Genomic DNA, 25,725 nt, shown 5'->3' with positions numbered 1-25,725 from the left:
GAGGCTAGTCAGAGCAGGGGCAAGCTGAGGCAGATGCTAGTTGCCTCCCTCCCCACCTATCCACCCACTCACCTGGCCACCCACGCCAAAGCCTGGTGAGGCTGCACCAGGGCTGGATCTGTCTCCCTCTCTGCTTCCAGCCACATGAAAAAGTGGAGAGGAAGGAAGTCAGGGATGGTGTGTCCCCTACCTGATTGGTCCTCTGGGAGACAAGTACTCTCCCTGAGGGCCAATCAGGGATGTGGAGGCAGTTAGAGGCGGGCCATCCCTTGCCTGATTGGTGCTCCCAGGCAAGTGACTCCCCAGGGGCCCAATCAAGTTTGGGATGATGAGTCCCAACTCCTCCCACCATCCATGTCTAGCTTATTTATGGTACAGATTATCATTATCATTATAAAATCCTTTGTTAACCAATTTGGATTTTCCTTTTGAAGAAGGCAGGATTGAAAGACAGCATGTTATAGTCAAGCAAGTACCATCTGCTTTCATTACGGCAAGGCTCAGATGACACAGGTCAGTCTGAGCACTGAAATTACGCTGTTTAGAAAAACCAGAGCACCCAGGCATCAAGGTCATTTAGTCTGACATAAGTAGTTCATGGAACCTGAAGGTCCTCATAATACTGAGTTGCCCAAACAATACCCCAAGGCCTTACTGCCACTACATGAACCTGCATCAGACTGCTGCAGAACCGGATTTAGACCAATATTATTTTCTCTGTGTGGAAGCGGCATTCCACAGTCTCTCGCAGAGAAATATCTTTCCTGATACTTGCTACTTGAAATTCTTTAACAAGAAACACTGGAAGCTGAGGACCTGGGACCTTCTGAATATAAAGCCTGTGCTCTATGACCACCTACAGTCCTCCTCCTTAATCAGAGCAGCTAAGGCATCACTGGTTGTGAAGTCCCACTGCAACAATAACAGCAGCCTAACCAATGGCATTAATACGCTGGCAACAAAGTTTTACAGGAACAGGAATGCAACCTGTAAAAGGGAAGAGGCGGGGTTTGCTCATGGAGATAGCCAAGTCTTATGTCTTTTGCCTCTGTTATCAGAACTGTGGAAACTGGTAACGTTCACTGGCAGGGGTGCAAGGCAGATGCTCTTAAAGAGATTGAACATGCAAAAGGTGTTAGTGCTCCTTGCAGCCCTGAGAAAAGCCACACAGGAGAGTATAATACTGTCCCACCACTTAAAGGCCTTAAAATTAAGAAGATTCTCATCATTCACAAGCTGCCGACTACTCCAGTTACAGAAACAGAATGAAGTTCAGCTTGGACCTTAAGTGGGGAAGCACACTGGGATCCACAACCACAAGTGTCTTGCACAACCTCCTCCCAGAGTTTATTTCAGGGGGCTCAGCACATTCCGATGCACAAGCTCATTTGAAGTGACAAATAAGTCCAGAACTAGCTACAACACAATAGAAATGCCATCCTCGCTGGTGAACTGACAAAAGAAGTTATAATCCCCCTACACACACACTGCTTTAAGATAATCAAAAAGGCTGGTGTGAAATAGGGAAATGAAGAGGCAGCAGGCACAGCAGTCCAGAATCATCTTTATATTTTACAGCCCAGGTAATCTTCACCTCCATATGACAGCCAGCTTGGTATAGTGGTTAGGGGACGGACTTCTAATATGGAGAGCTTGGCTTGATTCCCCGCTCCCCCACATGCAGCAGGCTGGGTGACCTTGGGCTTGCCACAGCACTGATAAAGCTGTTCCGACCAAGCAGTGATATCAGGGCTCTCTCCGCCTCACCCACCTCACTGGGTGTCTGTTGTGGGGAGAGGAAAGGTGACTGTAAGCCATTTTGAGACTCCTTCGGGTAGAGAATAGCGTCATGTAAGAACCAACTCTTCTTCTTCTGATTACAAATCTTTCATTGCTTCCTGACAAGGAGAATGCTTCAGTCAAGAGATCCCCTTTTATGTACCTAAGAGCAGGCGTAGCAGAGAAATCAGGATCTGGGAACTCCCTCCAGCCTAAAGAGCCTTCATCAAACAGAAGTGGCATTTCCCTTGCAGGAAGATTCACTTAAATTACAGAAAACTCTTTAAGCAAAGGATGGCTTCAAACTGTCTTCTGTGGTGTGGTAGGACACATGCCACAATTCTCATCTACCTCATAACTTGAAAACTGATGCTAAATGCCCTGAAGTCATTATGTAAACAGTATGTTTTTATTTTTATTATTAGTAATCCTTACTTATTACTGCATTGGAAGGAACAAGAAGAAATAGAAGTCCATCATCAATATGTTTCTCCTATTAGAAAAGCCAAAATCTGGAATGACTAAGGGTTTTTCTTCACGCCATAAGTATAGTGAAATGGAGAGTCTGTTCCATAGGATATAATGGAGGGATGGGGGCACCCTCTTCGGAAGCCTGTACTCATGGACCCCTTGGACCATTCATTCTGAAATTTTGTGGGGAATCAGGAAAGAGCCTCCCAGAGCTACACTGAAAGTTTGGAGACTCTACCTCAAACCCCAACCCCCCCCCCAGGCCCCTGGAAAGATGGGAACGCTGAAATTCCCATTATCTTAACACAGCTGTAAGGGCTGTGTGGGAGGAGTTAGGGCGGGCTCGGTCCAGGATGAGGAAGGGGCCGATTGGCCCCTTCCTCTGGACAGACCATTGGCCGAGCCAATCAGCAGGCGCTTGGCTCGGCCAATTCCCACCCTACAGAGCTGCGGAGCGCCTTCCCCGGGGCCTGGGGAGCTTTTTTCCAAATTGGGGGGGGGGAGAAAACAGTTCCCCAGGGCCCTAGCGCCCCGGCATCGGACTACACGCCGCCTACGTTAAGAAAATGGCCGCCAGCCAGAAGACGCCGCGAGGGAGCCCGCCCGCTCAACCGTAAGCCACCTTTTACTCTGCCCCAGTCTGCTAGCGCCCATTGTATTTCGGATACAATGGGCTTTTTTACTAGTAGAATATAAAGGGGATTGGCTGCCTGGATTGATTGATAGGCGGAAGAGAGTCACGTATAAGGCACATTGCTCTCTTCTGCCATTTCCAGCAGCACATGTGCAGTGTAAGAAGTGTGAAATGGCAGACAAGGTGAGACAGCAGAAAAGGTGAGGAATGGCTGGGAAGCAAGATGACATTTAATGCTTTGCCATTCGGCTGGCGAACCGCTATTTTTACTGATATGCTGAAATGCCGAAAGTGTTCCTCCATCCCACTTCAGTATAATCTGAGATCGCTAAAAAAATGGCTCCAGAGAGCCCTGGAGGCTATTTATGTAGCATCTTAATACAGCTGTGGGTGATGCTTCCAAGCCATAGGAAGCTTTCTCATTGCCACTCCCTCACAACTGTCATTAATACTGTCATAAGAGCAAAACAAAAACAAAAACCTTCTATTGGTTTTCTTTTACCTTTCCATTGAAGGTGCATTCCATTTTCCTCAGCATGCTGGCGTACCCAAAGGATCTCTGTCCTGGCTGGATTTAACTTTGGCCAACTCCACTTGAGTCAGTCCACCATGGCCTCCAGAAATCTGGTCAAGGAGTCTGAGGGTGTTGACGGATGACCATTCATCAACAGAAATAGCTGGGTGTCATCAGCATACTGATGACAATCTAGTCCCAATCGTTGGACCAACTGGGCAAGGGAGCACGTGTAGATGTTATATAGCATTGGGAAGAGAATGTGAAACCCTACATATCAGGTCCTGCTGCTGGAAGGTTCTCTCCCTAGTGCTACCCTTTGTCCCTGACCTCAAGGAAAGGAATGCAATCATATAAAGGCTATGCCTTGTTCCCATATGGGCTAGTCATTAAGCTAAAAGTTGATTGTTGACAGTGTTGAATGCTGCAGTCAGGTTTAGCAAAAACACTAGTACCAACTTGCCAAGATCCAGCTGCCTACAAAGATCAGGTCCTTTTGTAGCAACAGGTGTTTTATTGAACTTTTCAACAACAGAGAATGAAGAAATTCCATCTGCTAGCAGTATCATGGTAATATTTTAGCAACTGTTTTCTGGAATTTCATATGTTTACTTATTTCACTTTAAATCCCGCTTTGTTCCTCCATGGAATTCATGAGGGCTTACATGCGGGTCTTCTGGCATTCTCCCATCCAGGCACTTGCCAGGCCCATGCCTCTTTTTCATCAGCCACATTTCCTGTATTGCCTTCCCTAATCATGCCACATGACCCATTTCTCTCAGTGGCTGGTCTTTCTGACGTGCTTTCTTCTCCAGCACAAACATGACAACTCTTGTGAAAGCAATGCCTTTTCCTTACTTCAGCATAATTTTGCTGCTTCCCCATCCTTGATGCAGGGCATACTTCATGAAGAACCCAAACAGCAGTACACAACTTCTGAAAGCCAGTCTCCTACTTACCACTCCTTGAAGACTTGGAGGGATCAGGCCACAGTACACAGGGATGAAAGTGCTGCAAACACATGCCTGAGGTATAAAGATAAGGAGGGGGGGGGGGAAACTAAGTAAACAACTATGGAAAACTGAGCAGTATGAAGTTGAAGAATTGTGTATCAAGAACACCAAAGTAAAGAGTATGATGGTCAAAGTCAGAGCTCCAGGACAGTTTTCATAGCAAAAACACAGCCATTCATGTTCCCCAGTCTCTGATTGGGAGGAACATACAGTTCCATATATAAAGCCATTAAGCAGTAAACTTGTTAGTACTTACCTGGATAAGTTCCTCCTTAGAGTTGAACTGTGATAATATGACATTCTCTCCATCCGAGACCCGTGTCAGTGAAATGCCTAAGCGTCCACTGGCCAATTCATGACCATTGTCTGGTAAGGTCTTGTACAGGCAAGTACGAATGATTTTCACCAGGTTGAAGGATGGGTGCAGTGGGCCAAGAAACCTCTTCCGGGCTTCTTTAGAGACATGGATGATATTGGCACCAGCCTCACCTATGACACAGAAACCAATGCCTGTTAAAGGGCTCCTGATTAATGGCACTCTATTCTGGTCATCTTTAACCACCTCCCATCCCAAGATGCACACCACAATAAAAAATGTCTGCAACATATGTTGCAGACACTAATTCAACCATTGGGAACTTTTTAAAAGTGGTAGTGGTATTCCAGAGGGCTTGTGAAGGCCAGAACAATTAAACCCAGGTTTGCCTGTCTCCTATGTTCTGTCTACAAATAGTATCCTGACAACCTGATAATTACTTTTACACCACAAGATGCAGGTGAGCACACACACACAATGTCAGAAAAATACATGGTTTATCCAAATAGCTTATACACCACAGGAAGTTACAGTCACTCAGGAATTCCTTGTGACAAATATTAGTGACAAGTTTTAGTATACGCAAAATAGAGGTACTAAGGACAATCTATGATGCAGCCCTTTGAGTCATTAGCTAAGGTATTCAAAACAATTTTCATGATGTCAGCTTGTAAATGGTAGCTTTTTGGGGGGGGCACCGTTAACCTTTGAGTCATTCAAGAAGGACAGCATTGACATAGGACTCATGTTTCCAAGGCATTGTAAATTCACATGCTTTTCAGCTCTAGCCTCATACAAAACTCCCAACCATTAGTATAATCACTTTATCATAGGCTTCTCATCTAAGAAGGAAAACCCTTACAGTTGCATGCGTTGATTAATGGCATCCAGTGGTCTTTTTATTTTAGTTTCCTTCAAGTCCTTGACCTATTAAAAAGTGTAACCCCACTCCCAAACTGTATATTTTGTATTTTATCTCTGGTATTGCAGATACCAGAGCATCAACAGTAAAATGTCTCCCTTCAATTTGAAAAATGTCTCCCTTCAACAGTTGTAGTACCATCCATGGCTATTCTGTGTCATATACTTCTGGCTGAGCATTTTAGTGAGCAAGTGGATGACACCTGAAATCTATTTAAAACACATCTGAAACACCCACCCTTAAAAGAGGTGTTCCTCTAGAGTAAGACCTACATAAAATTTTGCTCCTAAGCCTGCATCGTGCTTCATTATATGAGCTACAAAAAGGCAAGGTAAAAATTCAATAAATCAAATATAGATGTACTGATTTGGAACAAAACTAACAAACCCAGTTTTACTAAGAGCAAATACAAATTAGTAACAATGTATAAGCCTTCCAATACACTCACTGTTCTCCAGCAATGAAATTCGCTGTTTGGGAATTTTACTTGGGGGCGTTTAGTTAATAATGCTTTATGTTTTTATGAATGTTGTTACCTGCCTTGAGCGACTGGAAGAGCGGGCTAAAAATAAAACTTTATTATGATTATTAAATACAGTATCCCTTCACAACATGTACCACTTAGTAGTTAAATAGTGGAATTCAATTTCTCCCTCTGGGGGGAAATTATGCCATTGGCCCAGTTCAGACACAGTGTCCAGACTACGTTGTAGGCATACATATTCCCTCTTCAATTCCCTCTTCAATTCTTTGCTTCCCTATACTCCAATCTCCGCCCTTGTTTCCTGGTTTTCCGGAACTGCAGTTTGCCATAAGATCCACAATGGGCACATTATGGTTACCACAAACTATCATGTATCACCAAACCAGAATCACAAGCTACAGTTAGGGAAGCCTGAAGCTCAGCCCAAATGACTGATCTATGGCATTGTGATGCGGCCAATACATTTTGTCCTTTTCCTCGTAATTAGAGTCATTTCTGTTCTTCTGCTTTCCCTCCTGCTAATCACAAAATATGATTCACGTTCAAAATATTTAAAAATTAATGCTTATTATTTTATCAATTGTTTTAAAAACGTATATTTAAAGTATCAATATACAAAATTCTGCACAATAAAATACTCAGTAACAGAAGAATTGGTTTTTATACTCTGCTTTTCACTACCCGAAGGAGTCTCAATTGCCTTCCCCTCCTTCCTCCACAACAGACACCCTAAGAGATAGGTGGGGCTGAGAAAGCTCTAAGAGAATTGTTCTGCAACAACAATTCTATTAGGACCCAGCTGGCTGCATGTGGAAAAGTGGGGAATCAAACCCAGCTCACCAGATTAGGTCACCGCTTTCAAGTATATTTAAAGTATCAATATACAAAATTCTGCACAATAAAATACTCAGTAACAGAAGAATTGGTTTTTATACTCTGCTTTTCACTACCCGAAGGAGTCTCAATTGCCTTCCCCTCCTTCCTCCACAACAGACACCCTAAGAGATAGGTGGGGCTGAGAAAGCTCTAAGAGAATTGTTCTGCAACAACAATTCTATTAGGACCCAGCTGGCTGCATGTGGAAAAGTGGGGAATCAAACCCAGCTCACCAGATTAGAAGTCACCGCTTTCAAGTACTACACAAAGTTACATTCTTAGTTTAACATTATTATCCTTCTTGGAAAAGAGCCTCTTGTGGCGCAGAGTGGTAAAGCTTTGCCCATAAGGCTGGGAGTTCAATCCCAGCAGCCGGCTCAAGGTTGACTCAGCCTTCCATCCTTCCGAGGTCGGTAAAATGAGTACCCAGCTTGCTGGGGGGTAAACGGTAATGACTGGGGAAGGCACTGGCAAACCACCCCATATTGAGTCTGCCATGAAAACGCTAGAGGGCGTCACCCCAAGGGTCAGACATGACTCGGTGCTTGCACAGGGGATACCTTTACCTTCTTGAAACATAGTCCTATTCAGTTTGACATCTTCTTTACTGTATCACAAACCCTAACATTCATAGAATCATAGAGTTGGAAGGGGCCACACAGGCCATCTAGTCCAACCCCCTGCTCAATGCAGGATCAGTTACTGGAAAAGTTATTTTCATTATTTTTTAATCTCATCATCCAAGGAGATTAAGATAGGATACATAGATTCCTTCCCCATCACAGAAGCTTTGTAAAGTTGGTTGGCCAAGAGAAAATTCCCTAAGTATTTTTGAGCATCTGCACTGGCTGTGTGGGAGCTTGGCATGCCAATTATAATCAATAAGCTTCTATGACCTCTTATACCTGAAGAGTGTCTTGATAAATGTCTGATACAGATTATCACTCTACACTTACAGCAAGGGCTGATCATGCATGGGTGGAAAAGGCTGCGAAGGTGCTGAAATGGAAGTGGGGCTAATCCTCACTGCCACATAATGTTGCCACTGGGCTGACCCCCTCTTGGGCCTGGTGTGTGTTAGGCCACAGCTGCCCCACTTTAAGGGAATGTGGATATTTTTTTAAAATACAAAATCCTCACAAAGAGAAGATCAGTTCCTCAGAGACAGAACTTGAATTTGAGGAGCTATGCTTTCCCTGCTTGTGATAGCTCCACTGTTTGTTGTCATGCACCTTCAGAAGCAAACACTCACGGGAAGCAAAACTGAACAGCCAGCTCAGTAAACAGGAGTGGGCCAGAGGCTTATTCTAGTAGAAAAACAAGCAGACACCCATTTCCCCCATTTTCTTTAGGGCATCTAGCCAGAAAGACTTGCTGAAGGAAAACAGCTGGGCGGAGTAGGGAAGCTGGTAGATTACTAGTATCAGACCTTTAAAAAACCAACAACCCAGTGTAACTTGTTAGGGCTTGTGTGCCTGTCTTCCACCCTCAGAAGTTTTAGCTTTCAAAATTGGGAATGCAGGTGAGAAAGTGACACAAGCAACATGATAGTCACTTCGAAGGTTAGATAAAGGTACTTGCTGTTAGTAAAGGTGTGGTAGATGGGCAGCCAAAGCCCATTCCAGTTCATTCATCATGCCCACTGTAGCTGCTGAGAGCCATGGTCACAGCAAGGTGGTGCACCAGAAATAGTAGCATTATAGAGTTGTGTGCTTGTTTAAAAAAGGAGACCCATATCAGGCTACTTAAGAAGTATATTGTTGCTGTTGTTGCTGTTATTGGATTTATAAACCACCCCTCCCTACAAGGCTGAATGACATTTCCCACTGATTGCAAAGGGGAAAATATTACTCATAAATATGTACAGCAGATAAAAATCTAATTAAGAGACTCCCAATGGCATCAACTAACCCCAATACTCCTCAGAATAGCCTACATCATCATTCTGTCAGCTCTTTATTCAGCTAGCATAGCAGTCTTCATATTTCTACAGTAGAAATAGGACACTGCAGTGCAGTTGCTGTTGCCTCACAGGACCTATAGACATTAACATTAGACCCTAAGACTGCCTGCAATCCTTCAACTCGATCCCCTTCCTTTTGATTGCAGTCCATATGATAAGAGGAGTTTGGTGTCCCAGAGCCACAAGAATATAACTGGAATTATTTGGGCATGCAACAATAGCATGACAGTACATCACTGATACAGCCTCCCCAAATAGGCGTATAATAGCAAAGTAAACTTTTGGTCTAACTGTTGAGTTATGGGGGTGTGATGGGTAATTCTCTCCCACAGTTATAGTTAGAAGGGAAAAGCTCCTCCTCTCAACTGTTTAACCTTTGAGTCCTGTGGAAAGAAGCTCTTTCCAAACATGTAAAACACCAAAATTCTGCGTAAAAGATTTCTAGCTGGCCTGGCAGTGCCAAAAGCTCCCCGGAGAGAGGACTGACTGAGAGAACTTCTTACTTCCTAGAAAAGAGGCCCTGATTCAGCGTATAGCCAGGAGGGGACTGGGTTCATTCAGATGGGCTCCAAGGTAGATGACAGCAATGAAGATTAATTAGCCTGTGTTGTAACCTTTCAAGATACTATGTATACACAGAGAATGGCCTTGCCAGGAAAAGCCAAAGAGCCGAGCTTCAGGAATGCCACAGAGGACCTATCAATAGGCATTGGGGGTGGGGGGAATATGATCATATTACATTTCACCTCATCATCCTTCCTCCAAGCAGCTTAGAAGAGTGTACATGATTCTCCCCTCCTCCATTTTACCCTAACAACTCTGTCAGGTCATTAGGCTGAGAAGGAGAACAACTGGTTCATAGTCTCCAAGCAAATCCTGGTCTCCACAGCTCTAGCTTGACCCTACCACACACATATACTGACTTCATATTAAGGAACACTATAATTTCCATAATATGTCACTATCAAGTTCTGCTAGCACACAATAGGAACAAAGAATGATATATTATTTTATCCCCCTCCCCTTCTGAATTCCAATATTCAGTCAGCTTGCAATGTTATTTTAAGAATATTTTGGGTGTTGTGTGAATATCACACACATTCAGCCACTTTTTGTCAGCCTCTTCCTTCCTTTCCCCCGTACATTCTCTCTCAGAAGTTTAGAAGGTCTTCTTTATGGAAGTTCTTCAATTTTTTACATCCTCCTAAGTCTTAAGCCATAAGACCCATACTGAGGTAATCACCACACTCACTTTCTCGCCAACAGAGTTCGATTTAATCTATAAAAATATCTGATTACTTGACTAACAAAAAAGAAATAGCAGCAACAGATAAGGTTTGCATGAAAGCAGAAGGCTAGACAGACACAGGCCATTTTCAAATTGCCTTTGTATTCTATTTAGTAACTGGTTGCTAATTATTTTTTTCTGTCATTTATTTTAGACAGACCTGTTTTAGTAACCAGTTGCTAGCAGAATTCATTTACCTGTTCATGCAAACCTGCTTGCATCTAGTAAAGCACTAGATTTAAAGCCCATTTTATCTGGAAATACAATGGGCGCTAGCAGCCCCTTTCCTCCTGCCGCCCCCTGGGCAGCCCTCCTGCCAGTCCTCCCCCCTACTGTAAGCCATGTCGGGTTCCTCTTGGGAAGAAAGGCAGGTGTTCAGAGCTGTGAGGCCTGCTCCTTTGGCCGGCCCGAAGCTTTCCCCCCCTCCCGGCCGAGTCCCTGGCTTCAGGGCGCGCACATAGGAATCCCTTTCACCTATTACCCTTTAGAATTTCTGTCTTCTGGAGTTTCACTAAGACATCCGTATTTAAATATATATTTTACGACAGTATTTTGTATGGAGCCCCAAGCCCTGGGAAAGTATGTAACCTCCCCCCACACACACACACATTTGGGCCATACAGATGAAATTTGGAAACGGCCCGATTTGAAAGTACACATTTATATCCCACCCTTCCTCTGAACTCAGAAAATGTGTGCAGCTCTCTTTTCCTCATGTTATTCTCACAACAGAATGAGCTTTTACCTTTTACCTGGCTGGACCGCAAACCTAGCAAGAATCAAGATATTAGTCGTTGCTTGTGGTGAGTAAATCCCGTTTCTGGATCCCCAACAATGACCTGCCTCTGTTTATCACAGCTACCAGCCACGGTTTAAAAACCCAGAGAAACCAACAGTAGGATCCGTTTCCAAATAAATGCGAGTAAAGCGTGGTTACCAGGATGGGTAGAGAATATGTGCTGAGGTTCCTGTCAGCTGCTGAAATAATATTGGGCTTTAAAGAGCTTAGCTATGGGCTAGATAGTGCCCCGCATAAATAAACAGAAGGCTGGCTCGCCCTGAAGCCTTTCCCCCTGCCCCCATCCCGGCTGAGTCCCCAGCTTCAAGGTGGGCAAAGGAGGAGGCCTGCCATGTCTCTGATGCGGCAGGCCTGCTCCTTTGGCCATGCCAAAGCCTCTGCCGACTGCCAGCCACTCCCCTTTCCCCCGCAAGCAGGGCCAACCCGTCTGGGACGGGCAAAGGGGCCAATCGGGAGCCACGCACTGTGGCCCCTTCGAGTTTTTATCCCAGACTTGCCCCGCCCCTTTCCCCTCCCATCTAGGCCTTATTTTTTTATTTTTACTGCTCCCGCGGAGCGGTTTACAGATGGTTGAGCTACTTTTGACGGAAACTGTCTTCTTTCATTTTTTTATCCATTTCTTGCGCTTCTGAATTGCTGTGGTTGCTGCTTAAAATGTCCAGAGCACATCCTACCATGCTGCTTTCTCCTTGCTTTTTCCTGCCGCATGAACTTCCATGGACTTTTTTTTTTACATTCTAAGTTGAGAGCTATAGCGCTAAGCCAATACAGCACTTCCATGCTATAGTGGTACAACTGAGATGGGCTACAGGATTCAACTTAGAGTATTACAAAAAAAACTTTGAATATTCCATGGGGGGGGGGGAATGGCACTGTCTGAAATGACCACAATACTTCAGAGATGGTTCATTAACAGAAGGAAATTCACTATATGAAACCCTCATACCTGTATTGCTTTATTCAAAATCGGCCCAACAACTAATAACTTCCAGTTTAGAATGATAATGTGAAAATCTTCATAGATGCTGTTCATTTTTGGAACCTGTAGCTCTCTTGGAGTGGATCCATCTTTGAGCAAAGGGCAGGGTAGGACACATGCAAATCTTAACTCTGCATAGTACAAATGTGAGGATTCTACTGGCCAAAGTGAACATGCAACTGAATCAAAGGCTTGCCCCTCACTTTCTAGTCTGAGTTTACAGCTGAAAGAAAACTTACAGATGAATGAAAACTTGTCAGACACTATGGGTGGATCCTCACATATGATATCTTACACTTTATGTAAATTAGTGTTCTTTGTGCTACAGGGGCTAATAATAAAAAACACACACACAGAGGGACAGAGATTAGTTATATCACCACTACATTCCCAGGGAAAGGGGTAATAGAATCTGACATACATAACAGCATAGGTTTCATAGAGCTTACAAGGTATGGAATGCTTTTGTCTTTTAATAAGGGGGGAGACACCACCAGGGTGATAAATTTTGCTGCTTGGTGTAGTGGTTAGGAGTGAGGACTTCTAACCTGGCGAGCCGGGTTTGATTCCCTGCTCCTCCCCCACATGCAATCAGCTGGGTAACCTTGAGCTCATCACAACACTGATAAAGCTGTTCTGACCAAGCAGTAATATTAGTGCTTTCAGCCTCGCCCACCTCACAGGGTGTCTGTTGTGGGGAGAGGAAAGGGAAGGTGACTAAGCTTCTCTGAGACTACTTCAGGTAGAGAAAAGAGGCATATAAGAATCAACTCTTCTTCTTCTTAAATGTGCACCTCCCTAAATACCCTTTCTCAAACTGAAGAAAAACAATAAAGACTGGTAAACAGAAGCATTCTTATCAATTACGAGAGAAAACAAAGCTCCCTTGCAGCCATTAAACATTCACATGATCATCTAATTAAATAGTTTTAAAGGGCTGTTCCTTCAGGATGTTGAGAAACACTGTGTATTAGAACTATTTGTACTTCTGATTTATCCCCTTGTGGAAGTTTCCACATATTATCTTTCTACACTTCCAGGCCCTACAGCATGAGGAGTGGAGAGTTAGCCATGGGGCTTCATGCTCCTCCTGATTTAGGGTGTAGTATGAAGGGGCAGGACCTTCCTGTGCTAAGCCGAAAGGATCCTATGTAAACACTGAAGATAAGGAAATGCACCAACAAATAATTCTGTGAAAAAGGGTTCTTGGAAAGCCTGGCCCTGAGCCACAGCCCAAGTTTCCTTCATATTTGATTGAAATAGATGTCTTCTGATTCTGACATAAAACTTTCATGTGTATGCACACTTCTTCAGATACAATGAATCAAAATTCCCTCAAACATGACATAGGAAGAGAGAAGGTAGGTGGTTTAATCGCCAGAAAGGGCTAGTTCCATGCATAAGAAACTGGGTGATTACTGCTGAAATAAAACTAAGGCAAATAAGTGCTGTGGAGGCAGTAAATTAGAATACAGATCTGTTAAGAATGCAAGAATGAAGTTTAAGTCCAATGGCCTCTTGAATACCAACAAAGTTTAGTTTCTGGGTATATGAGAATGGAGTAGCGTGTATAGTAAGATAAGCAGCTGATATTTATGTTAAGCCCAGAGGATTCCATTGTCTTGTGTGTTGTAATAACTTGTAATTCAGCAACCTCTCATTCTAATCTGTTTCTGAAAATTCTTTGCAATAAGCTATTTTGAGGTTCCCCCCACTGAGTATCATAGGAGGTTGAGATGTTCTCCTACATGTTTTTCAATTTTTTAAAATCTCCATTATAATCACCCAGTTTCTTATGTATGCAACTAGCCCTTATTGGCAATTAAACCCAAACCACCCACACTCTACCTATATGTAATGGTTGAGGAAATTTTGTTTCATTGTATCTGAATAAGTTTGCATGTACCTGAAAGCTTATACCTTGAATAAAGCTTTGTCAGTTGTAAGTGGCACCACTGGACTCAAACTTTGTTTAGTCACAGACTATATTCTATTTCTTTTCTTTTGGCATAGGATGGTATTCCAGTTTACTTACCACTTCACACAATTTACAGAGTATTATCTAACCTTTGACCAATGTTGTGCAACTAAGAACCCTGAATTGTTGTGTAGCTATGACCCAGCTCATAATGTGGAGAAGTTACTGGTACCTTGGAGCAGGCAATTCATTGAGTCAGCTCAAAACAAAGGGTGAAAGCTTGTTCATTGCCTCCTCCTGCAAAGCCCCTGCCAGATGCATTGATACCTCTGCTATTTACATGTGTATAATGAATGTGAGAGTAGCCTTCCTATACAACCACACAGATGCAACACTGGTAGTGCCACAGAAGAGCATAAGAGGATAACATTGTGGTACAACAAAGAGTTTCCTCTGCTAAATGCCAGTATGTGCCATTCTGGCTGGAACATCATTCTGTGTTGTTCAGGCATTCGTGTCTTGCACAGAAACAATTAAGTGATATTAAAATACATGTATAGGAGCCAAACTGAACTTAGCACAGGCAGCAACAGAATCTTTCTGCTTTGTGACTTAATGAAATTATAATAATTGTAGCCAGGCTGATTCATCAGTCTTTCATCATATAAAGCTAATAGTTATGCAAGGCTGAATACAGTAACTAGCAGAGGGGTAGCTATCAACTGCAGCTACAGCACCAAGTTGATATGGAAAATGTCCAGAAGAACAGAAGCAAGATCTAAAATACCTCAGATGTTTGATTGTCTGAATCTACTCCCTAACTTTATGAACTTCTTAAGTGGTCAGCCTGTGGAACAGGTACCAAGCACAGTACCGACTACAGGGAGGGGGAGATTGTAGCACTCCTGGTGAGGCAAAAGGGGGCTCATAGGATTGTTGAGTCAGATCTATATTCCTGCCTGCTTTCCAGTATTTGGGGAAGGGGGGCTGCATGGTTGTTATGCTGTATATTGGTCAGAAAAGTTGGCCAGCACTACTGTACTCTCCCCCTGCCAAGGGAGAAGACTGATAGTCTGGGGTGGCAGGAGTGGGCACTAAAATATTATCAGTGGGGGGGGAAACCCCACACAACCCAGTGCCACTGTCCCCAAGAGCTTTCCTATCACCTAGAAAGAGGGTATGTCAGATCCATATATGGGCATGTGTCAGACCATGCTAAATAAGCCCACTTTCCCCTGAAGTGACTACTAAGGACTGCACAATATCCTTGCCCTGCTTAAAGAACCTGGCTAAATCTTCTGTGGCACGAAACTACCCTGAAGGGCTCCCCCCCCCCCCGCCCCCTTGCTCTTCCCTCTCCAGCCACTATTCTGAGTGCCCCAGCTGGCTGTTTCTGGGTTTCTCTCCACATCACCAGGCTCCACAGGGGATTGGTAGATAATGGGGAAGGGGACAGGCTGGAGCTCTGTTTATCACAAAGAGCTTCAGGCTTTTAGCCTAATTCAGCAGCTTCAGAATAATCATCTCTTGTTCTACTTAACACAGGACAGAGAGTGAATACGTGTGAGTCCTCGAAGCAGAAGCACCAGGCTGCTTTTCTAACAGAGGACTTATTCTGTGTGTTCAAACTTTAAAAAATACGTATCACTAAGGGCAAAACACCTGGAGGAAACACCTGTAGAACTGCTTCCTAACAGGAAGACTACTGTAGATGAAAATCAGTCATCAGATATGCGGCTGTGATGCTAGGATGAGAAACTGTGTGCTATTGCTTGGCCATCCACACCCTGTCCTTTTAAGGGCCCAACACTGCAAGGACAAAGGTATTTTCTTCTTTGATCAGCTGGCAAGATTGAGCCCTTATCACTGAACTTTTCCAGTCAAACCAGAAAAACCCTTGCTGTGTTAGCTGAAATGGACAATTAAGGTCTCTGCATATTCATTCTGCACAACCAGCTAACCAATAGAAGAGCCAAGTGCCTTACTTTCACTTTTCTGAAGCCCTTCAGCCTACAGTCCCAGCCCACTTTCCCTCATGGACAGGCTAGCTCTCCTCTAAGTCCCCAACACAAACACACCAATTAGCTCACATCTAATGTTCCCAATACAAACACTCCCTGACACTAACTCAAATGGTGGAGGTGTCAAGCCTTCCCCAGAAAGATCTGTGATAATATCTAACTGCCTAGTCTCCTCCTGTGCAGGTCAAGTCAAGACAACACTGGGCCAAGTGGTCAGGGCAACACATCTTTTCCAATGCTTTATTTCGATACTTCAAAGAGGCCCCACTGGATAAAAATGGCAATGGCTCCTCAGAGCCTTAGCCTCATTCTCCCAGATCCCAATTTCCATGGGGAGGCATCCTGCTAGAGAACTACAATTAACCTAATCCTTGCGCCCATCTCCCAGCTGTAGGGGGGATGGGATTAGACAGGGTTTTCCTTTGCTTTCTGTCACACAGTGTCTCTGTATTGATTCTCTGATTTTATGCAGCTCTGGGATGATTTTTAAGTAAATCCTTTCCTTCTTTTAACTACCTGGTGGTCTCAGTGTGGTTATTGGCTCTCTGCAATCAGTGGAACCCACAGAGGGTTGAGGGGGACCCCAGAAAACATTCTTACAGGGTCAGGGCAGAGTGTGACTGTCATAAGTTAAAATGTGTCATCCTTTGCTGTAGCTGCTCTGAAGAGGTTTCCCCCCCCCCCCCCAGTTTCTCAGTAATGCCCACATTTTCAAATTTTTGTGCAGGACAGCACTTCAGTGATCGTGCTTTTGAATTGGAAATAATGACCCCTGCCGACCTGGGACAGGATCCAAGTTATGATGGATCAGAATTCAGCAGCTCTGCTAGCACAAATAAAATGGTGAGTGCAGCCTGGCTGGCGGTGGGGGAAGGGTTCAGCTCACATATCCTCAGGTATATAATCAACTATTTATTTGCTTACTTAAGACCTTTTTATACTTCCTTTCCACTGCATCAGGGTCCACAAGGCAGCAAATATTTAAAGTAAAACACCTGAGCAAGTAAAAATACATGAACAACAGCAGAAGGAAGGTAAGAAATCATTAGTGAGGGAATGCCAGATGAAACAAAAAATTATTCACCTGCCAATAGGGGGAGTCAGATAAACCTCCCTGGGAAGGATGTTCCAAAGTCTCAATGCCAAACCAAGAAACCTCTTTCCTCAGTTGCCATCCATATAGCTTCAGATGGCAGTGGAAACCAAGCAGAACCTCTGAAGATGACTGGAATTTATGGGTAAGTTTATATGAGAGAAGATGGTCCTTAACTTATGTTGGTCCCAAGTCACACAGAACTTTAAATGTTAATATCAGCACCTTGAATTGAGTTCAAAAGCAAACTGGAAACCACTGTAGAGGTAACAAGACTAGACCCACTCCTGGTCCATTCCAGCCATATGATATCCTCCAGTGAGGCCGAAGCCATTTCAGTCCCATAACCAGCCTGAAGCCTGATTTGAATCTCTTCATTCAGGAATCACAGAAGCTAGTCACTAACCACTTGTTCAATCACCTTGCTCCTTTATTTACACCCATCTTTGCCTCCAGTGGGGACACATGGGGGGGCCACATCACTCTCCTCTCCTCCATTATAACCCCACAACAACCTTCTGAGATAGGCTGAGAGTGTGTTACTCACCCAAAGTCACTTTATTGAGCTTCCATAGCAGAGTGAGGATTCAAACCTGGTCCTAGTCTGACACCCTAACCACTATACCACTTGAGCTGATGTGGAAAGCACCCAAGAAGACTACAGGAATTTGCAAGATAAAGGGTGTGTGTACTTGTGCATAAATTAGTCCCGAATAAACTTCAATATTCTGGGTCTGTGTACTACAGCTCAATGTGGATTAACACATAAGCAAGATACATTGAATGGGAGAGTATTAGTATTATGTATGAACAACTCTGGATGTGCAAGGGATTACAGAATCACTGTGCAGGAGTAGGTATCATATTAGATGGGTGAAATAGAAGTTCAAATCCAAGAAGCTCTCGAGGAATAACAGAGTGGCCTTGGGTGACTCTGACTGGCTAACCTCAAAGGAATGTTATCAGGATAGAGTGCTGGAGGGCGGATGTAAAAATAAATTTGTTAACGACATATGAGTATCAGCAGTTAGTCAGTTTGCATATCAATGTGTTGTATGCAGAACAGAGTTACAATTGGTTCTTTCAGTTCTTACTGTCTTCCCAATATGTTTAGATTTCAGCAGGATAGATTCAAATGGGTAGCCGTGTTGGTATGAAGTAGCACAATAAAATCAGAGTCCAGTAGCACCTTTAAGACCAACAAAGATTTATTCAGGGCGTGAGCTTTCGAGTACAAGGACTCTTCCTCAGACTATGATCTTCTTCTTACATGAAAGGAAAGAGTGCTTGCACTCAAAAGCTTACGCCCTGAATAAATCTTTATTGGTCTTAAAGGTGCTACTGGACTCCGATTGTATTATTCAAAAGAAAGACTTTCTCCTAAAAACTCAATAACAGTACACTTAGTATAAAGCTATGGAGGTCTACTTCATTTTATTTGCAAAAATGCTACCTTCCAGATCTACTCAAGATAGCTCATAATTAAAACACAAAACAGGACAATAAAAAGGAACAAACAAGTCAATCAAATAAAAAAAATCAAATAATTCCATTAAAACCATCATCTGTTATAAAAGATAGCTCATGACTTGTAGTCTACATGAAGTATCCAAAGTGACATTCCAAGGTGGTATACCACTGCTTGCCTATGTGAAGCAACCTAGGATGACCCTGGTGGTCCCACATCCAAATACTAAACCAAGTCAAATCATGCTTAATATCCAACCCTACATATACTACTCATAAAATGTGTATATTCTCTTGGGATGTCATAACATTGCACATAAGTTATTAGAAAGAGTGCTGCTCTAGAAGATTTTTTAAAGATCTAATGTGTAACTCCATGAGTCATTAACACCTCTTGTGATCTTAGCAAGAAACCCTATTTTATTTTTTTTAATTTATCAGACGAAAGCAAATGATAGATGTTGGAAGTAGCCATTTTATTAAACTTGAAGGTGATGTTCAGAGAATATGCCTCACTTCTGTTTGTTTTTAATAAGGATAATATCTACCCAAAATAATGTTTAAGCTGTTATAAGGATTGTAGGGGTGGGGGGAACACAGAGGAAAGACACTTTTGCTTGAGCAAAGTGATCATTCTGTACATTGGGCATAGGTCATAACTCTGCTGACCCACAGAAAACCAAGCATACTGAAAACAACAATGCCCAAGAACTGATTCAAATGGGTAGCCGTGTTGGTCTGAAGTAGCACAATAAAATCAGAGTCCAGTAGCACCTTTAAGACCAACAAAGATTTATTCAGGGCATGAGCTTTCGAGTGCAAGCACTCTTCGTCACACTATGAACTCCTTTCATGACAGGGAATATATAGCAAAAATCAATTCTGTTACATCAGTAGACTGTGTCACAACCAAATACAGCCAATGATTATCCTTTGTCAGAACAGTCAAACAAAACAGCATAGGGCAAAGAGGTCAAACCCTACGCCAAAGAATCAATGGGCACAAGTCTGACATCAAAATCTATAAAACTGAAAAACTTGTGGGGAAGCACTTTAACCTTCCAGGACGTTCAATAACAGACCTGAGAGTAGCTGTTGTATTGCAAAGGAAGTTCAAGAACAGCCTAAAAAGGGAGATTACAGAAATGCAAGTTATTACAAAACTCAATACTATGACATACCCAGGACTCAACAGGGACAAAGGTTTTTTATCTCACTATTCATGCTAACCTTGTTCAACTTGTGTATCCATATTCCTCACTATTTATTTTAGTTGTGATAATGTGACTGTACGGTATGGCAATGTAATGGAATGTTGAGTTTGACTCCCTGGCCTTGGGAGTTACCAGCAATTCCCTGGGAGGAATGTCTCACAGTTGTATGAAGACGGATGGAGCAAGCAACATATGGGGAGGTGAGAACCTTTGATCACTAATAAAAGGCAGTTTGGTTTCTCCCTGTGTTTTTGTAAAGTACACTGAATTCTAAGGAATTGTTTGGCTGTTTTGACAAAGGATTATCATTGGCTATACTTGGTTGTGACACAGTCTACTGATGTAACAGAATTGATTTTTGCTATATATTCCCTGTCATGTAAAAAGATCATAGTCTGAGGAAGAGTGCTTGCACTCAAAAGCTCACGCCCTGAATAAATCTTTGTTACTCTTAAAGGTGCTACTGGACTCTGATTTTATTGTCCAAGAAATGTAAAGGATAACTGAGGGTAGATTGTTTATTTTTTGTTCAGGATTCCTCTGCGATTCACTTATTAGTTCTCTACTAGTTATTGGATTACTCCACTGAAGAACTTGCAAAAGGTATAAACAAGTCTTTGAAACTATCCTTAGGGAGGGGGGAGGGGATGCAGTGGTAAAAAAGGCAAATGCCATTTTGGGCTGTGTCAACAGGGGCATCACAGCAAAATCACAAGATTGACATTATATACGGCAGTGGTCCCCAACCTTTCTGAGGTTGGGGACCGGCAGGGCATTGGGGTGCGGACCGCGCCCGTGCAGGCCACGAACACACATCAGACCGCGCCCGCGAGCCGCGCCCGCACATCGGCCGCGGCCCGGCCCCGATTCCTTCTCGCCGCCCTGCCACAGTAAGAAGCTTCCCGGGCCGCAAGCTTGCGGCCGGGGAAGTTTTTTACTGCGGGGGGGGGTGGGGAGAGGGAGCCGTGGCCCGGTGCCATGGCCTTCGCTGCCCGCCACCGGGCCGCGGCCCACAGGTTGGGGACCACTGATATACGGCACTGGTCAGACCACACCTGGAGTACTGTGTGCAGTTCTGGAGACCTCACTTCAAGAAGGACGTAGATAAAATTGAAAGGGTACAGAGAAGAGTGACGAAAATGATCTGGGGCCAAGCCCTATGAAGATAGGTTGAGGGACTTGGGAATGTTCAGCCTGGAGAAAAGGAGGTTGAGAGGGGACATGATAGCCCTCTTTAAGTATTTGAAAGGTTGTCACTTGTAGGAGGGCAGGATGCTGTTTCTGTTGGCTGCAGAGGAGAGGACACACAGTAATGGGTTTAAACTACAAGTACAATGATATAGGCTAGATATCAGGAAAAAAAATTTTCACAGTCAGAGTAGTTCACCAGTGGAATAGGCTGCCTAAGGAGGTGGTGAGCTCCCCCTCACTGGCAGTCTTCAAGCAAAGGTTGGATACACACTTTTCTTGGATGCTTTGGGCTGATCCTGCGTTGAGCAGGGGGTTCGACTAGATGGCCTGTATGGCCCCTTCCAACTCTATGATTCTGTGATTCTGGAATTAACAAGCCTCTTTCCCCTCACTGTTGGATCATCAATACTTATTTATAAGATTTATACCCTACCTTTCTGTCCTCACAAGGGCCACTAAGGGTGCTAAAAGATTAAAAACATATATAATAAAATCATATTTTAAAAGAATTAAACCCAACAAAAACATATGCCTCATTTAAACAATTAAAACGAAAGCTAAAAGACATTAAAATACCCACAAAAAACAATTAAAACATAGGACAGGAAGAATGGATCAATGAGACAATGCCAAATGAAGCAAAAAAAAAAATCTTCACCCACTGGCCGAAGATGGCAACAGAATGTTATGGACTAATATCCCTATGGAGAGAGATCCAGAGTTTTGGTGCCATGACTGAGAAGACCTTCTCTTGAGCTGCTATACATCTAGTATCAGCAGGCAGGGGGATATAAAGCAGAGCTTTGACAACTGGACATAGTAGCTGGGTAGGTTTCATAAGGGATTAGGCTATATGCTAGGCCCAAGCCATATAGGTCTTTAAAGGACAGCACTTTGCATCGTCCAGAAAAAGACTGGGAGCCAGTGCTTTGCCAGCATGGTAACAGCCCCCCCCCCCGCCATGGTCACTGCTCAAAGGTAAACTGCCACTGCACATCATTACTTCTGTGCTACAGTTCGACAGAGAAGCCAGTTTTGTAGTCCATGCGATTCTACGCAGCTCTAGCGAAGGCAGCCTGCCTTCTTCAGCAGAGGATCAGCAGCAGGTGCCTTGAGCTCTCATTGGTGGACAAGGGGCTGTGAGCAAAAAAGAGGCTGTCACAAGGGCACAGGGGAGGAGACCAAAAATGTGCTAATGTTCATGCATGAAGAAAGGGCATCCTCGGTAATGTCGTATAAGAAATGTTGTTGTAAATCTAGTCTTAAATATCGCACTGAAAAGATGCTGTCACCGCTATGAGGAGGGAGTACCGTGTAGTACCAACTACGGCAGGTTTTCTACAATGAAAACAGTGCCACATGCAGAAAATTAAAAAATCCATCTTTTGGGGCAGATTTTTCACAGGGTTTCCTGTCATGCATGATACACCCTGGAGTAAGCCCAACATGCTTTCAAGCATGATTGTCTGCCATGTTTCTCATATGGAATGACACAAATTACATCTTTTAGGGAGCTATCAGATATCAAGGGTCTTAATCATGTATTCTTGACATGTTTGCTATGTTTAAATTCCACACTCCCTAAATGACTGTGTATGCCAGCTAGCTGATTATAGCAAATAAAAAGGGCAGGGCATTACCCATACGAAGCAAGAAAAAGAGAGCTGGATTTTTATACTCCACTTTTTGCTGCCCAAAGGAGTCCCAAAGCAGTTTACAAATACCATTCCTCCCACCATTCCCTTCTCCTCTGCACACCAAGCATCATGTGAGGCAGGTGGGGCTGGGAGAGCTCTAGGAGAACTACTCTGCAAGAACAAAAGGCTGCATGTGGAAGAGTAGAGAATCAAACCCTGCTCTCCAGATTAGTGTCCACTGCTCTTTAACCACTACATCACACTGGTTTACAAAGTGAGATTTAAAATATATGCAAGCTCAAAGATATTCTTGAACATGAAAATTACTTTTAGCTTTCCTAGACTCCACACCTCAAAAGATGGAAAACTGCCTAGTAAGTTTAGACCCTAGCGGGTATTTCTACCACTAAGAAAGTCCTTCACAAACTTTCAAACTGTGCTTCCAATGAAGTACCCTTTTAAGCCACCATAATGAGCAGCTCTACTAATTTGCTTTGCACATCAGATTTCATCCCCTACAATCTGTTACTTTGTCCTCTTTGCTCTGACATATCATGCGCATGTATAAAACCTAAGGGTTTATAGTTTACCTTTGTCCGATTACAGTTGTGTTGCTCAAGGCAAATTGCCAGCGATGAAGTCAGAAGTTATTCCAGTAACATCTCCCCCCAAAGTATTATAATTCACCAGCAGAACTGTGCCGTCCAAACACTTGGCTTGTCCATTTATATCTGTGGTTTGCTGTTGGCATGCCACATCCTCTTGGGCAATACCTGGTGATAGAAGTGGAACTTTCCCATCAACGGGCTCCCAACAGATGTTTTTTTTGCTTTCCTCACATCAGGCTCTGTGGGAGAAGTTGTGCAACCTGAGTTCACTTTGTTCACAAACAAGCACTACCAATCTCATTTTTATTCTGCTCCTTCAGCCAGCAGTCCATGCAAACAGGGCTATGCATGTGCTACAATTCTAAAGGGATGTAGAAAAAACAACATGCAATTGTGGCCACAGATGTCAGTTTCATAAAAGCAGAGGTTTTTTCTTTTTTAAAGACTCAGGATTCCAGTCCATATGAAATCAAACTCATGCTTAGTGACAAAGGTAGGCACAATACTTGAAGTCTCAAAGCAAGAGTGACTGAATAATATATCTAGTGGATGCTTTTGGTGCTTGAGAGAAGTTCTCTCCCCCCACCAGAAGCATGAAAAGCAAGAAAGCATGCACACTTCTGTCATTTACAAAGGTCACAGCATTCAGCTTGCGGCAGAATTTATTATGCCTGGAGTTGAACACACACTGGCTTATCAACTCCATACAAACTTCTGAATGTGGCTAAATACACACATATACTCCTTTCTAAAAAGAGGCGTAGAATTATTTGGGGGCAGTTTGAGCTAAAAAACAAAAGCATCTTTATGAAAGCAAGACCACCCATCTACCCCTACCTCTCTATAAATCACTCTACAACATACCATACTTAATCCGCAGAAATGCATACAGGGTAAAAAGCTAGACACACCTTCACCCACAAGCCAAACAACCAACTGAAAAGAATAATCACAGGCATGATAACTATAGGTCACTCCCAACTTAATTAGCGGCAAAGTATAATAGCTCAGAGACATGTGCATGATTCAACTCATCTGTGTCATTGCAATAAAAAATTAATTGGAGAAGCCCTGATGACCTGTGATAGTCACAAATCTGGCATCGTGCATCACTCAGCAGTAGTGAGGACTCCTCAGAGAAGGGGCCAGCACAGCCAGACCAGAAGCAGCAGAAGTCAACAAACAAAAGAAGGATACACAAGCAAGTCAAGATTTATAGCTAAGAACTTACACAGTCACCTCCACTCCTCAGCTCTGATATAGCAAATGAAAGCCAGCTGCCTGTTTCTAGCCCACCAGGATCACCTGCTCCATTACAGAAGCAATGACACAGGTTTAGATCAGAGCTGTAGGTTAAAAAGAGAATCACTCACCTTATGGCTAGTGGGGATGAGTTACAGGATAAGGTCAGAGCAGCTGACATTTAGCTATAAAACATCTTGAGGGACGCAGAGGGGTGTGTGGATGCAACAAAGCTATATGCTGATGCTTGCCGGCAAATAAGACCTGTTCTTGTTTGGTTTACGGACTCTTGGATGGGAATGAACTTGCATCTTTCAATTGCCTTCAGAGCTGTTTGCTTGGGAAACTAATAAAGAGTGCTGCAACTTGATACTAGCACCTGTCTAGTTATTACAACTGGGTTCATGCCTTGAATAAATCTTTGTTGATCTTAAAGGTGCTAATGGACTCTATTTATCTTGTTATGGGTTCTATGTAACTCTACTTACCCTTGGCAACAAGGCCCATGCACATGGAGCATCACATGCAGACCTATGCCTGTGGCTAAGACTTCCTCTTTCTTCTTTATGAGTTATTTCACCTGACTAACTGTAACTGCAGGGAGAAATATCAACAACCTCAGATATGCAGATGATACCACTCTAATGGCAGAAAGTGAAGAGGAACTAAAGAGCCTGTTGATGCGGGTGAAGGAGGAGAGTGCCAAAGTTGGCTTGAAACTCAACATCAAGAAAACAAAGATCATGGCATCCGGCCCTCTCAATTCCTGGCAAATAGAAGGGGAAGAAATGGAGATAGTGACAGATTTTATTTTCCTGGGCTCCAAGATCACTGCAGATGGGGACTGCAGCAAAGAAATTAAAAGACGCTTGCTCCTGGGGAGGAAAGCTATGGCAAATCTAGACAGCATCCTAAAAAGCAGAGACATCACCCTGCCAACAAAAGTGCGTTTAGTCAAGGCTATGGTCTTCCCAGTTGCAATGTATGGCTGCGAAAGTTGGACCATAAGGAAGGCCGAGCGTCAAAGAATTGAGGCTTTTGAACTCTGGTGCTGGAGAAGACTCTTGCGAGTCCCTTGGACTGCAAGGCGAACAAACCAGTCAGTCCTAGAGGAGATCAGCCCTGACTGCTCTTTAGAAGGCCAGATCCTGAAGATGAAACTCAAATATTTTGGCCACCTCATGAGAAGGAAGGACTCCCTGGAGAAGAGCCTAATGCTGGGAGAGATCGAGGGCAAAAGAAGAAGGGGACGACAGAGAATGAGGTGGATGGATGGAGTCACTGAAGCAGTAGGTG

At 43.5% G+C, this 25,725-nt stretch overlaps 1 protein-coding gene across 2 annotated transcripts in view; it reads right to left on the bottom strand.

Moving 5' to 3' along the window:
- Window positions 1-25,725, bottom strand: part of PNPLA2 (patatin like domain 2, triacylglycerol lipase) — a 57,657-nt gene that overhangs the window by 16,752 nt on the left and 15,180 nt on the right. For both annotated transcript variants that reach the window (XM_077321406.1, XM_077321405.1), the window contains exons 2-3: window positions 4,668-4,900; window positions 4,358-4,423 (exon numbers count right to left, since the gene is read on the bottom strand). In XM_077321406.1, coding sequence (XP_077177521.1) covers window positions 4,358-4,423; window positions 4,668-4,900 — 299 coding nt within the window. The remainder of the gene's footprint in view (window positions 1-4,357; window positions 4,424-4,667; window positions 4,901-25,725) is intronic.

The sequence above is a fragment of the Paroedura picta genome, chromosome 2 (assembly GCF_049243985.1).
Source record: "Paroedura picta isolate Pp20150507F chromosome 2, Ppicta_v3.0, whole genome shotgun sequence".
Taxonomy (NCBI): Eukaryota; Metazoa; Chordata; class Lepidosauria; order Squamata; family Gekkonidae; genus Paroedura; species Paroedura picta.
This window is presented reverse-complemented; position numbering and strand designations above follow the sequence as displayed.